This window comes from Pan troglodytes, chromosome 16, assembly GCF_028858775.2.
Source record: "Pan troglodytes isolate AG18354 chromosome 16, NHGRI_mPanTro3-v2.0_pri, whole genome shotgun sequence".
NCBI classification, from domain to species: domain Eukaryota; kingdom Metazoa; phylum Chordata; class Mammalia; order Primates; family Hominidae; genus Pan; species Pan troglodytes.
In genome coordinates, this window is record NC_072414.2 from 32,480,708 (window position 1) to 32,494,034 (window position 13,327).

General features: G+C 43.4%; 1 protein-coding gene and 1 long non-coding RNA gene across 3 annotated transcripts in view; one reads left to right on the top strand and one right to left on the bottom strand.

Moving 5' to 3' along the window:
• Positions 1-13,327, top strand: part of LOC129137206 (uncharacterized) — an 80,905-nt gene that overhangs the window by 36,931 nt on the left and 30,647 nt on the right. The window lies entirely within an intron of this gene.
• Positions 8,461-13,327, bottom strand: part of CCDC32 (coiled-coil domain containing 32) — a 46,197-nt gene continuing 41,330 nt past the window's right edge. The window contains exon 4 of one of the 2 annotated variants that reach the window (XM_054667376.2): positions 8,461-10,093. In XM_054667376.2, the coding sequence (XP_054523351.1) occupies positions 10,051-10,093 (43 nt within the window). In that variant the 3' untranslated portion in view covers positions 8,461-10,050. The remainder of the gene's footprint in view (positions 10,094-13,327) is intronic. The other variant, XM_063794749.1, reaches the window with a different exon arrangement.

Sequence of the window (13,327 nt, forward strand, 5' to 3'; positions counted from 1 at the left end):
GACATTTTACGTCGTGTTACATGTGTGCACACATTCTGGTAAAAACTTGCCTCACTCCACGCCGCAGGCTCATGTCAGGGGCCCAGCACGAGTGTTTCTATGACAACCATGGCGTCTCTACGCCTTCAAGGTGGGCGCTCGTGAATGGGGATGTGGGTATAGTGGGTTCCAGTTCCGCCAGTAGACCAGCAAATCCTCCCTCTTTTGGCAAATTAGTCTCTTCCACTCGCCACTTAGTTCACGCTGGTTGTAGGCGCCAGGCAGTGAACCGCGTCTCCGCTCTTCTGTCCCGCAGCGATCGCGCAGGTCCAGGGCCCGCTCCAGGGGACCTGGCCACGGTGGCTCCTAACCCTGGCAGATAACAGGCCTCTGTGCGCTCCGCTTGACCCCAGCGCGGCCCCAAGCTCCGAGGCGGGCTGGGGGCGTCCTCACTGCGCGCCCTCTGATCATGGCTCTGGCCTCACGCCTCTAGCAGCCGCGTAAGAGCCGAGGAGCGCGCAGGGGCAGGTTCCCTGGCCGGACGCTCCCTCCCCAGGGCCCGGGTCAGGGTCAAGGTCTCGGCTCTGCTCGTACGCAGCACCGCCCCTTGGCGCAGAGCCTGCGGGAATGTGCGGGCCGCCCCAGCGCCGACCTCGCGCAGCCGGTTCTGCCGCCGCCGCTAGGGCGGAGACTGGCTGCCCGCTTGGACTAGGCGGCGGGGCGGAGCGGAGGCCGCGGGCTGGGCGGCCGCGCGGTGCGGACTGTATGTGCCTCCCACGATGGCCCGTGGGGCCTGCGCTCTGCCCGATCAGATGGAAAAGAACGTTTTAGATTGAAGTTTTAAGACGACTCTCCCGATGCCGCTTGAACTGGGTACAGGTGTGTGTAAAAACAGGTTCACAGGCTCAGTGCATTCAGTGATGATGCAACTGTGGCTGAGCGCCAAGCCCTCCGGCAGGCAACGCCGGACAGGCAGCCCTCCAAACCCACAGAGGAGCGCGACCCCTCCCCATGTCTGCACCCCACCCGCCTCTGCCCTCCTCTCTGCTCCCCAAACCTCTACTTTGGGGATAAGTATTAACTCTCCTGGCTCTGACATCCCACCTGATGAATGTCCCTCTGCAAGGATCTGGGGTTGCCCTACACGTGTTTGGGCCCTCTTTTTTTCGGGCCTCTGGCTTTAGCCATAGACCTTGGTCTTTGTCCTGCTTTCTCCTCTGCCTCACCATCACCCTGTTTTCCCTATGACCCAATCTCCTTCCAACACCCCAGTCCCTTCATCAGCAGCCCCAATCCTGATGCCTGAGCAACTTCATTAAAAGTAACTACCATCCACCATCAGCCCAGGATCACTCAGCTCCTTCAGCTGTAACCCTAGAATTCAACTCTCATAGCTATCCTCGCCTTCATTTCTTAGACTTCACAATTCTGTGGTTATTTCTGTCTCTCTATTCCCCATGCTCACTAATCTCCATCCTTAACATGCCCCCACATGCTGCCCTCCAGCTTTTTTGTCTCCATGGTCCCTGACTCAGACCTTCCCTCCTGAGTGGGGCCCCCACCTCCCTTGAATCTGGGATCACTGGCCCAGCCCAGCACAGAATCTTCTCCTGATGTTGGCCTGATGGAGTTTGTGTGTCCTGCTGGTGTCCGCATGTTGAGACTCCAGCTGCTGCCCTGCTCCAGGCCCCAGTCCCAGCCTGCATCCTCATGTGTGCTCCCAAACCTGTCAGTGGAGTCCAGAGACTTGGCAGGACCCTCTTCTGTCCAGCAGGCCTGCCACAGTCTACAGAACAAATTCCAGTTCCTGCTGCTTCTGCTGAAGGAATTGGAATCCCATTTCTTTTTCTTTTTCTTCTGTGTTTGTTTTTTGTTGTTGTTGTTGTTGTTGTTGTTGTTGAGACAGTCTTGCTCTGACACCCAGGCTGGAGTGCAGTGGTACCATCTAGGCTCACTGCAACCTCTGTCTGCTGGGTTCAAGCAATTCTCATGCCTCAGCCTCCCAAGTAGCTGGAATTACAGGCGGGTGCCACCATGCCCAGCTAAATTTTTTTGTATTTTTAGTAGAGACGAGGTTTTACCATGTTGGATAGGCTGGTCTCAAACTCCTGGCCTCAAGTAATCAGCCCACCTCAGTCCCCCAAAGTGCTAGGATTACAGGCGTGAGCCACCGTGCCTAGTTGGAACCCCATTTCTTAATCTCACCTGCCATTAAAGGTCCTGCATCCTCCTGGGTCCTCCTGGAACAGAAGTTATACTAGCCTTCATGGTGAAGGAGGAGCAGCGCTTAGCCTCATCCTTCCTCCCGGCACACCCAGGGATGCTATTGGGTCAGCCAAACATTACCACCAAGAATTGGTAAAGGAAACAAAGGCTGGTTTGATTTTCAGAGTCTTGGCTGCTCCTGTTTCCTAAAATTGATAGTGACTACATCGTTACTCTCTGAGTACCTGCTGAGTATAGTAAGGGACTCCCAGAAGGAGAAAGCATCGTCCTCTTCCCTGGCTTAACTAAATCCTACCCCTTCCATCAAGGCCCAAGTCCTACACAGCTGAGGGCTTAATTAGAGCCTGCCTTTATCACTCGCTGTGGTCTTCTCTGTCATTGCTGTTTCCAGAAAGAGACAGTGATGTCAACTCTGTGCCTCTGGTCAGCTCTGGAGCATCTGCCACATCTTAGGCTGGACAGCCAATCACATGCCAAGGGAGGCTGGGCTCCCCCTTCCAGGGGCTCTCAGGGTGTGTGCTGTGGATGTGTGCCCAAGAAGGTGTGTGTGTTCATGGGTCTCTCCTGCCCCAGGAGGCCTCTGCGGAGTTGTTCTTGGCCCATCACTGAGGACATGCTGTGTCCTGCCTCTGGATTCTGGATGAGAGCAGGAGTCCATCCTGTTGGGGATTCACACTAAAATACTACTTCCCACATTTGAGGATTTCTTGCACCATGAAAGACTTCGTGGGGAGGGGCCAACAGGAGATGGCTAACTTTTTACTTTGCCAAGCAAGTGCATTCAAAATAATTACTATTGGCTGGGTGCAGTGGCTCATGCCTATAATCCCAGCAGTTTGGGAGGCCAAGGTGGGCGGATCACTTGAGGTCAGGAGTTCGAGACCAGCCTGGGCAACATGGTGAAACCCCGTCTCTATGAAAAATACAAAAATTAGGTGGGTGTGGTGGCGTGTGCCTGAAATCCCAGCTACTTGGGAGGCTGAGGCACCAAGAATCGTTTGAACTGGGGAGGCGGAGGTTGCAGTGAGCTGAGATCCTGCCACTGCACTCTAGCCTGGGCAACAGAGCGAGACTCCATCTCAAAAAAAAAAAAAAAAACCCAACAAAACAAAAAACCACCATCTACTATCCCATCAGTTCATAAATAAAGACTTTCTAATTCCCAAAATATGGAAATGACATCATTTTAGATGAATATCCATTTGTTTAACTTTTTGTTTTAGAATAATTTCACACATAAAATTTGCTACAATAGTACAATGAACTCCTATATACTCTTCACCCAGATTCACCAGTTGCTAATGTTTTGCTATATTAGGTTTATGAGTTTCTTTTTAAAAAAAAAAATTTTTAAGACAGAGTCTCACTCTGTCACCCAGGCTGGAGTGCAGTGGCTCAATCTCGGCTCACTGCAACCTCTCTCTCCTGAGTTCAAGCAATTCTCCTGCTTCAGCCTCCCAAGTAGCTGAGATTACAGGTGTATACCACCATGCCCAGCTAATTTTTGTATTTTGAGTAGAAACATGGTTTCACCACGTTGGCCAAGCTGTTCTGGAACTCCTGACCTCAAATGATCCACCACCTCGGCCTCCAAAAGTGCAGGGATTACAGGCATGAGCTACTGTGCACAGCCTTGGTTTATGATTCTGTCTCTCTACATTCATACACACAGAGAAAGAGAACACGTGCACAAGACAGAATACTCCCTGTTTATATAAATTTCTTTACTGAATTATTTGAGAGTAAATTATAGACATTGCACCTCTTTACCCTGAAATACTTATGTACTATCACCAAAACCAGGAAACTTAACATCATTGATATAATATTATAATCTACATAATTGATTAAAATTTTGCCAATTATCCTAATAATGTCCCCTCTCCCTCCCCCTGCTGCTACTTCTCTCTCTTCTCCCCTTCTCCTCCTCCCCACCCTCCTTTTCTTCCTCCTTCTCTACACCCTCTTCCTCCTCTTTTTCTTTTCTTTTTCCTCTTCTAGGCATTGCTTTCTCTGGCCCAGGATCCATTCTGGGATCACACGTTGCTTTTGGTTGTCATGTCTCTTCAGTTTCCTTCAATCTGTTGACAGTTTCCTCAGGCTTTCTTTTGTCTTTCATGACATTGACATTTGTGTGTATGAAAAGTACAGGCCTGTTATTGAGTAGAAGATCCCTCAGTTGGAGTTTGTCTGATGTTTGCTCATAGTTACACTCAAGTAATGCATTTTTGCCAAAATACCACAGAAATGATACGTCCTTTCTCATTGCATGACATCAGAAGGCATATGACATTGGTTTGTCCTATTTAAGAGATGTTAACTTTGCTCTCTTAGTTAAAAGGGTGGCCACCAGATTTCTCCACTGTCAAATTACTATTTTCCCCTTTGTAATTAGTAAATAATTTGTTAAGTGGATTAATAAGTCTTTTAAAGGAAATAAAATCTTCATTTTACGTCTTCCTAAATGAGTCTTTTTTTTTTTTTTTTTTTTTTTTTTTTGAGTTGGAGTCTCGCACTGTTGCCCGGGCTAGAGTGCGATGGCGTGATCTTGGCTCATTGCAACCTCTGCTTCCTGGGTTCATGCGATTCTCCTGCCTCAGCCTCCTGAGTAGCTGGGATTACAGGTGCACCCCACCACAACTGACTAATTTTTTGTACTTTTAGTAGTGATGGGGTTTCACTGTGTTGGCGAAACTGGTCTCGAACTCCTGACCTTGTGATCTGCCCGCCTCAGCCTCCCAAAGTGTTAGGATTACAGGCGTGAGCCACCCCACCCGGCCAATAAGTCTTTTAAAGGAAAAAAGGCTTTTTGAAAAATTCATAACATAATCCTTATTTTGGACTGACTCTTAAAAACCCTGGCACAAGAATGCAAGCAAATTACTCATTTATCTATCAAATCCTTGAGTACTGCATGTGCCAGGTACTGCTCCAGACCCTGCCTTCTCCATCTAACTCCCTCTTTAGTCATCCTGGACAGACTGGCCCCAGGCTTGGGTCCCCAAAGTCATTTCTTGAGCCGCTTGAAGGCAGGAGCTGATACAGAGACACAGTAGGTAGTGGTTCTGGAATCTAGGGTACCCACAGTGTAACAAGGAGACCTGCTCTCAACTCTATGGATACAGCAAGGCTCTTCTGTGATGAAAGAAATAATATTGCTGACATATGTGTTTATATTTTAATTAGCTTTCTCTGAGTTACAATGTAGTAACAAATAACCCAAAACTCTTAGTGGCTTACAGTAAGAAGGGTTTATTTCTTATGCACATTTTATGTCGGCTGTGGTCATTGGTGGTTCTGCTCTGTGTTGTCCTCTCCATTCTGGGATCTGGGCAGAAGATGTAGCCTCTATTTGAAATATGTAATCCTCATGGCAGAGGGAAAAGGAAAGTGATAGAAGTCTGCCATAGTTCTTAAACCTTCTGCAGGAAAAAGCATAGTCATTTCCACTTACATTTATTGGCCACCTCAAGTCGTGTGACCATGCCCGCCATTAATGGGACAGTGAAGTGTATTCCTCCTAAAAAGGAGTGCCACAAGTCACATAGCAAAAGGAGAGGACGTATAATCACCTCACAGGAAAGGATAGAATAAATCAGAACCAATAATGCAACCAACTATGGTAGAATTCTTTTTTTTTTTTAATTGAAACAGAGTTTCACTCTTGTTGTCCAGGCTGGAGTGCAGTGGTGCGATCTCAGCTCACTGCAACCTCCGCCTCCCAGGTTCAAGCAATTCCCCTGCCCCTTCTGAGTAGCTAGGATTACAGGCGCCTGCCACCACGCCTGGCTACTTTTTTGTATTTTTAGTAGAGACGGGGTTTCACCATGTTGGCCACACTGGTCTCGGACTCCTGACCTCGGGTGATCCACCCGCCTCGGCATCCCAAAGTGCTGGGATAACAGGTGTGAGCCACCGCACCCAGCCGGTAGAATTATTTTATACAGGTTCTCTGCACCAACCTTCCAATTTACAGAAAACAGAGAGGGCCAGAGGAACAAGTTAAACAACACCATGAAGAAACACTCACTCAATCCAAAATGTGGAACATTCTGTAAGAAAGCTGGCCTGGAGTCTTCAAAAAGACAATGTTATAGAAAAAGAAAGAAGCGACTCTTCCAGCTTAAAGGATACAACAATTCATAAGCTTGGATTGAATCTGATTTTTAAAAATCTATAATTAGGGACAATTGGGTAAAATGTTATATAAACTAAATATTAGATGATATTAGAGAATTATTGTTAACTTTTTAGGCATGATAATGATTTGGTAGTTATGTAGGGGAATGTCCCTCTTTTAGGAGATACATGCAAATATATTCAGAGGTGAAGTGACATAACATTTGCAATTTACTTTCAAAAGGTTAAGCAAAAAAGTATTCATGGCTGGGCATGGTGGCTTATGCCTATAATCCCAGCACTTTGAGAGGCCGAGGTGGGCAGATCACCTGAGGTCGGGAATTCAAGACCAGTCTGACCAACATGGAGAAACCCTGTCTCCACTAAAAATACAAAATCAGCTGGGCGTGGTGGCGCATGCCTGAAATCCCAGCTCCTCGGGAGGCTGAGGCAGGAGAATCGTTTGAACCCAGGAGGCGGATATTGTGGTGAGCCGAGATTGTGCCATTGCACTCCAGCCTGGGCAACAAGAGAGAAACTCCATCTCGAAATATATATATATATATATATATTCATATATATATATTCATATATATATTCATATATATATATTCATATATATATTCATATATATATATATTCACATATATATATATTAAGAGAGAGAGCAAAGTTGTATAATGCTTAAAATGTTGAAGCTTGGTGGAGAGTGGAGGGGTGTTAATACTATTCCTTCAAATTTGCTGTTTTTAAAATTCGTAAAAATAAAAAAATAGGAGAAGTATATAGGTGTAGTTATGATTAATAAAAATAAAGCAGCAGAGTGCAGTGGCCTCACACCTGTAATCCCAGCAGTTTGGGAGTCTGAGGCGGGTGGATCACGAGGTCAGGAGTTTAATACCAGCCTGACCAACATGGTAAAACCCCGTCTCTATTAAAATCAGAAAAATTAGCCAGTCATGGTGGTGGGCGCCATTAATCCCACTACTCAGGAGGCTGAGGCAGGAGAATCCCTTGAACCCAGGAGGCGGAGGTTGCAGTGAGCCGAGACTGCACCATTGCACTCCAGCCTGGGCAACAGAGCGAGACTTGGTCTCAAAAAATAAATAAATAAATAAATAAAGCTCACTTTAAAACGTTTCTGAATTTATCTTAAACAAAGTAACATGAGGAGAAAAAGAAAAATTATTTTGAAAAAGAATAAAATGTTTCTGAACTTATAGTATTTTTTAAATCGTTATAATTTTCTCTGTTGGTTTAATCTCCACTAACATATGAGGAGAAAGCCCTTAATTTTTATTTTATTTTATCTTAATTTTTTTAGAGACAGGGTCTCAGTCTGTCAACCAGGCTGGAGTGCAGTGCCACGATCATAGCTCACTGTAGCCTCAAACTCCCAGCACTTTGGGAGGCTGAGGCAGGAGGATCACTTGAGCCCACGAATTTGAAGCTGTAGTGAGCTATGATCACACTACTGCACAAAGTGAGACCCTGTCTCAAAAAAATTAAAAATAAATAAATAAGGTAGAAAGCCTCCTAATTAAGCCTTTCTGGAAAGTCTTAACTAATATACTGTATTATATGAAACACCTTACAAACTTCATATCCACTTTGTCTTGGGAATTTAACTAAGAAAATAACCGTGGATTTCTGTAAAGATTCAGCAACAAGGAAGTTCATCCCAGCATTATTTACTTCAGTGAAAAAAAAATGGGTATAATTTAAGTGTTCCAACAATAGTTGGTTAAATAAACTATGGCCCAGTCACCCAAAGAAAGGAATACAATACAGCCATCAAAAATTATGTTGTGGGCCGGGCGTGGTGGCTCATTCCTGTAATCCCAGCATTTTGGGAGGCTGAGGTGGGTGGATCATTTGAGGCCAGGAGTTTGAGACCAGCCTGAGCAACATGCGAAACCCCATCTCTACAAAAAATACAAAAATTAACCAGGTGTGGTGGTACATGTCTGTAATCCCAGCTAACTCAGGAGGCTGAGGTGGGATGATTGCTTGAGCCCAGAAGGCTAAGGCTGCAGTGACCAGAGACTGCACCACTGCACTCCAGCCTAGGTAATAAAGCAAGACCATGTCTCCAAATAATAAAATAAAATAAAAGGTATTGCAGAACAACAAGTGAAAGATACTCATACAATGTATTTAACAAGCGGAAAGATACTCGTACAGTATATTTAGTTTATGAAACAACAGTATGTACTGTATAATCCTGTTTTTGTTAAAAAAGAAAAAAAAACAGAAAAAAGACTGGAAGAATATACACTCAAGTGCCTAATCTTGGTTATCTCTGGAGGTTGGATTTACAGATAATTTTTATTATTTTATTTTTCCTTATATCTACTTTAAAAATGTTATAAAGTGAACGTGAATTACTTTTAAATTAAAAAAAAACATAAAAATGATATTTGAAGGAAGGCTACTGAATTGCCAAATATTTTCTTCTGAAGAACATGAAGGAGCCCCCTTGTGGGTCCCTGGACCCTTAATCAGAGCTGAGACCAACCCAAGCCGCAAGGTGGCAGTGCTGTTCGCTGAGGCTGCCCTCGGGCTGAGCACTCTTGGGCCACACCCCTGAGAGTGCCCCCTCCCTGTTTCCCTTTTACCCCAACACACATGGGCACCCCCTGAAAGAAGAGACAACTTGGTGTGCACAGCTGCTCTGCCCATCTTTGCACCTAAGTCCAGGGTGACAGGGGAGTGGAGACGACAAATCAAGAATGTCCTTTCCTTGGAGGAAACTGGGAGGCTTCCCCCAACAACCATTGTCTCTAGATGTGGCTCCAGCTGCCAGATTGTGTGCGTGTGTGTGTGTGTGTGTGTGTGTGTGTATTCTGCATGTTTTGCTTATTGTATCGTTTTTCTTGGATGTTGTGTATTTGTTTTAATGTTTAGAACTTGTTCTTTTATTTCAGGACAATATGAACAGAACACAATGTTGAAGAAAATACATTTACTTTGTACCCAATTCTATGCATATTTTCTTCTGCTTTCCAGTCCACACATTGTTCATCATATTGGAAATCCTCTCTATACCTGCTTTGAAGCAGGATCAATGCACTATACTGATATAATTTCAGCAAATAACTACTGACATGAATTCATAAATGGCATCATTTTGCATTCTGCTCTGTAGGCTTATAATAAAAGTACTTCGTCTACAAAGCAATAATGCAACTTTATTTATAAAATCATTTTCCAATTAAGAAAATTTTCAATGGTTTATAAAAGTGGACATTTGCACAATCTTTTTCATAATTCATGAAATTGTTTAAAGTGTAAAATTCAGTATTTTTTAGTATATTCACAGAATTCTGCAACATCACCACAATAAATTTTAGAATATAATTGAATCTTGAACAACGTGGAGGTTAGGGGTACCAGCCTCCCTGCAGCTAAAAATCCATGTATAACTTTTGACTCCCCCAGAGCTTAACTACTAATAGCCTTCTGTTTACCTGAAGCCTTACTGATAACATAAACAGTTGATTAACGCATATTTTGTATGCTATATGTATTATACTCTTACAATAAAGTAAGCTAGAGAAAAGGAATGCTATCAGGAAACTCATAAGAAAGAAAAAACTATGTTTACTATTCATTAAGTGGAAGTGGATCATCATAAAGATCTTCATCCTTGTCATCTTCGCGTTGAGTAGGCTGAGGAGGAGGAGGAGGAAAACGGGTTGGTCTTGCTGTCTTGGGGTGGCACAGTCAGAAGAAACTTTGTCTATCAGTGGACCAGTGCAGTTCAAACCTGTGTTGTTCAAGAGTCAACTGTATTTTCATCACCCCCGAAAAAGAAACCCTATATCCATTAGCAGTCACTCCTCATTTCCTCTATATATTTGCCTATTCTAGACATTGCATATAGATGGGATTATACAACGCGTGTCTTTTGTGACACTTTTCTCACTTGGCATAACGTTTTCAAGGTTCATCCATGTTGTAGCATGTATCAGTACTTCATTCCTTTGTAGTGCCAAATAATATTCCATTGTATGGAATTTTATTTATCCATCCATCAATGGATGGATATTTGGGTTATTTCCACTTTGGGCTACTATGAATAATGCTGCTATGGATATTCATATACACGTTTTTGTGTGGGCTATACCTAGGAGTGAAATTGCTGCATCATATGACTGTTTTCCAAAGTGGATGCACCATTGTACGTTCCCACTAACAATGTATGAGGGTTCCAGTTTCTCTACATCCTCGCAGACTCTTGTTATTGTCTATCTTTTTGATAATAGCCATCCTAATGAGTGTTAAGTGGTATCTCATTGTAGTTTTGATTTGCCTTTCCATGATGGCTAGTGGCCATTTATGTATCTTCTTTGGAGCTATGTCTATTCAGATCCTTTGCCTATTGTTTAATTGGGTTATTTGTCATTTTATGATTGAGTTGTTAAAGTTCTTCATAAATTCTGGACAGCAGTCCCTTATCAGGTATCTGATTTGCAGATATTTTATGCCATTCTGTGAATTGTCTTTTCACCTTCCTAGTGGTGTTCTTTGAAGCACCAAAATTTATAATTGTGATAAAGTCCAGTTTATTTTTTTCTTTTGTCACTTGTGCTTTGGCCCATCCCAAGGTCACAAATATTATTCCTATATTTTCTTCCTATATTTCTTCTAAGAAATATATGGTTTCTCCAAAGTAATGCAGATTATTTTAAAAAAGAGAAAAAAAGAAATATATGGCATGTAGGGTGTCAGATAGGGGTCCAATTTCATTCCTTTGCAGTTGGATATCCAGTTGTCCCGACACCATTTGTTAAAAATACTATTTTTTTCTCCATTCAATTGTCTTGGCACTCGTTGAAAATCAATTAATCATAAATGAAAGGGTATATTTCTGGACTCACAATTCTATTCTATTGCTTTATGTCTATCCTTATGGCAGTACCACACTGTCTTGATTACCACGGTTTTATAGGAAGTTTTGAAATTAGGAAGTGTGAGCCCTCCAACTTTGTTCTTCTTTTTCAAGACTGTTTTGGCTATTCTGGATTCCTGGAATTTCTATATGAATTTTAGAATCAGCTTGTCAATTTCTACCAAAAAATCCAGCTGTGATTTTGCTGTAGATTGCAATGAATCTGTAGATCATTTTGGGGAAAACTGGCATCTTAACCATGTTAAGTCTTCTGATCAATGAACATAGAACGTCTTTCCATTAATTTAGGTGTACATCTGCTTTTTAAATGTTACTGGGCAGGGAGCTAAAATATCAGATGGTTCTAGTTTATTCTCAAACACTTGGGTACCTTGAGTAAAGCCCGTTAAGCATGTAGATGTCACTCAGCAAAGCCTGAGGAGGACAGTCCCTACCTTTGCAATACAGACAGTTGCTCAGCATAACTCAGAGGTGCTGCCACAGGTTTCTGGTTTTCCTTTCTTTTTTTTTTTTTTTTTTTGAAACTATTTCGCTCTTGTTGCCCAGACTGAAGGGCAGTGGCGCAGTCTCACTCACTGCAACTTCGGTCTCCAGGGTTCAAGCGATTCTCCCGCCTCAACCTCCCGAGTAGTGGGGATTATAGGCGTATGCCACCACACCTGGCTAATTTTTGTATTTTTAGTAGAGAGTGAGTTTTCGCCATGTTAGTCAGGCTAGTCTTCAACTCCTGAACTTACCTAAGGTCAGGAGTTTGAGACTAGCCTGGCCAACATAGTGAAACCTCGTCTCTACTAAGTGATCCACCCACCTCAGCCTCCCAAAGTGCTGGGATTACAAGAGTGAGCCACTGTACCTGGCCAGCTGCTGGTTATCTGTTACAAGAAAAGGTGGATAAGCGCTGGGCGCGGTGGCTCATGCCTGTAATCCCAGCACTTTGGGAGGCTGAGGTGGGCGGATCACCTGAGGTCAGAAATTCAAGACCAGCCTGACCAACATGGAGAAACCCCGTCTCCACTAAAAATACAAAATTAGCCAGGCATAGTGGCGCATGCCTGTAATCCTAGCTACTCAGGAGGCTGAGGCAGGAGAATTGCCTGAACCTGGGAGGCGGAGGTTGTGGTGAGCCAAAATCCCGCCATTGCACTCTAGTCTGGGCAACAAGAGCGAAACTCCATCTCAAAAAAAAAAAAAAAAAAGGAAAAGGTGGATAAGTCTCTCTGGATTTATTTTCCTTACCTGTAAAAAGGAAATAACCATAATTACCTCAACTACTTCAGTAAAATTGTGTTGAACAAATTTTTTGAATTATAAAAGTAAATAGGTAAAAGATAGTTTATTAAATAGGATATAAAAAGGGTCAATAAACAAATGAAAATATGCTCAATATCAATAGCCAACTGAGAAATGCAAATTAAAGCCACAGTGAAATACACACCCACCAGAATGGCTAAAATTAAAAAGACTGATACTACCAAGTCCTGATGAACACATGGAACAATTAGAACTCTCATTCATTGCTGGTGGGAGTGTTAAATGGGACAACCACTTTAGAAAACATATTGGCAGTTTTTAAAAATAAAACTAACAGACATAACAGTAGTTCCATTTTGTGGTATTTACCCAAGATAAAAGAAAATGTATATTCACAGAACAGCTGTACATGAATGTTCATAGCTGTTTTATTCACAGTAGCCAAAAACTGGACACAAATATCAGTTGACGGGAGAATGGATAAGTAAATTGTGGTATATCCAGAACAATTAAAGACAAGTCAGTAATTTAAAAGAAGAACAAATTATTGATACACACAACATGCATAATCTTTTTTTTTTTTTTTTGAGACGGGAGTCTGGCTCTGTTGCCTAGGCTGGAGTGCGATGGCGCGATCTCGGCTCTGCAAGCTCCAGCCTCCCAGGTTCACGCCATTCTCCTGCCTCAGCCTCCCGAGTAGCTGGGACTATAGGCACCCGCCACCACGCCCAGCTAATTTTTTGTATTTTTAGTAGAGACGGGGTTTCACCATGTTAGCCAGGATGATCTCGATCTCCTGACCTCGTGATCCGCCCACCTCGGCCTCCCCAAAGTGCT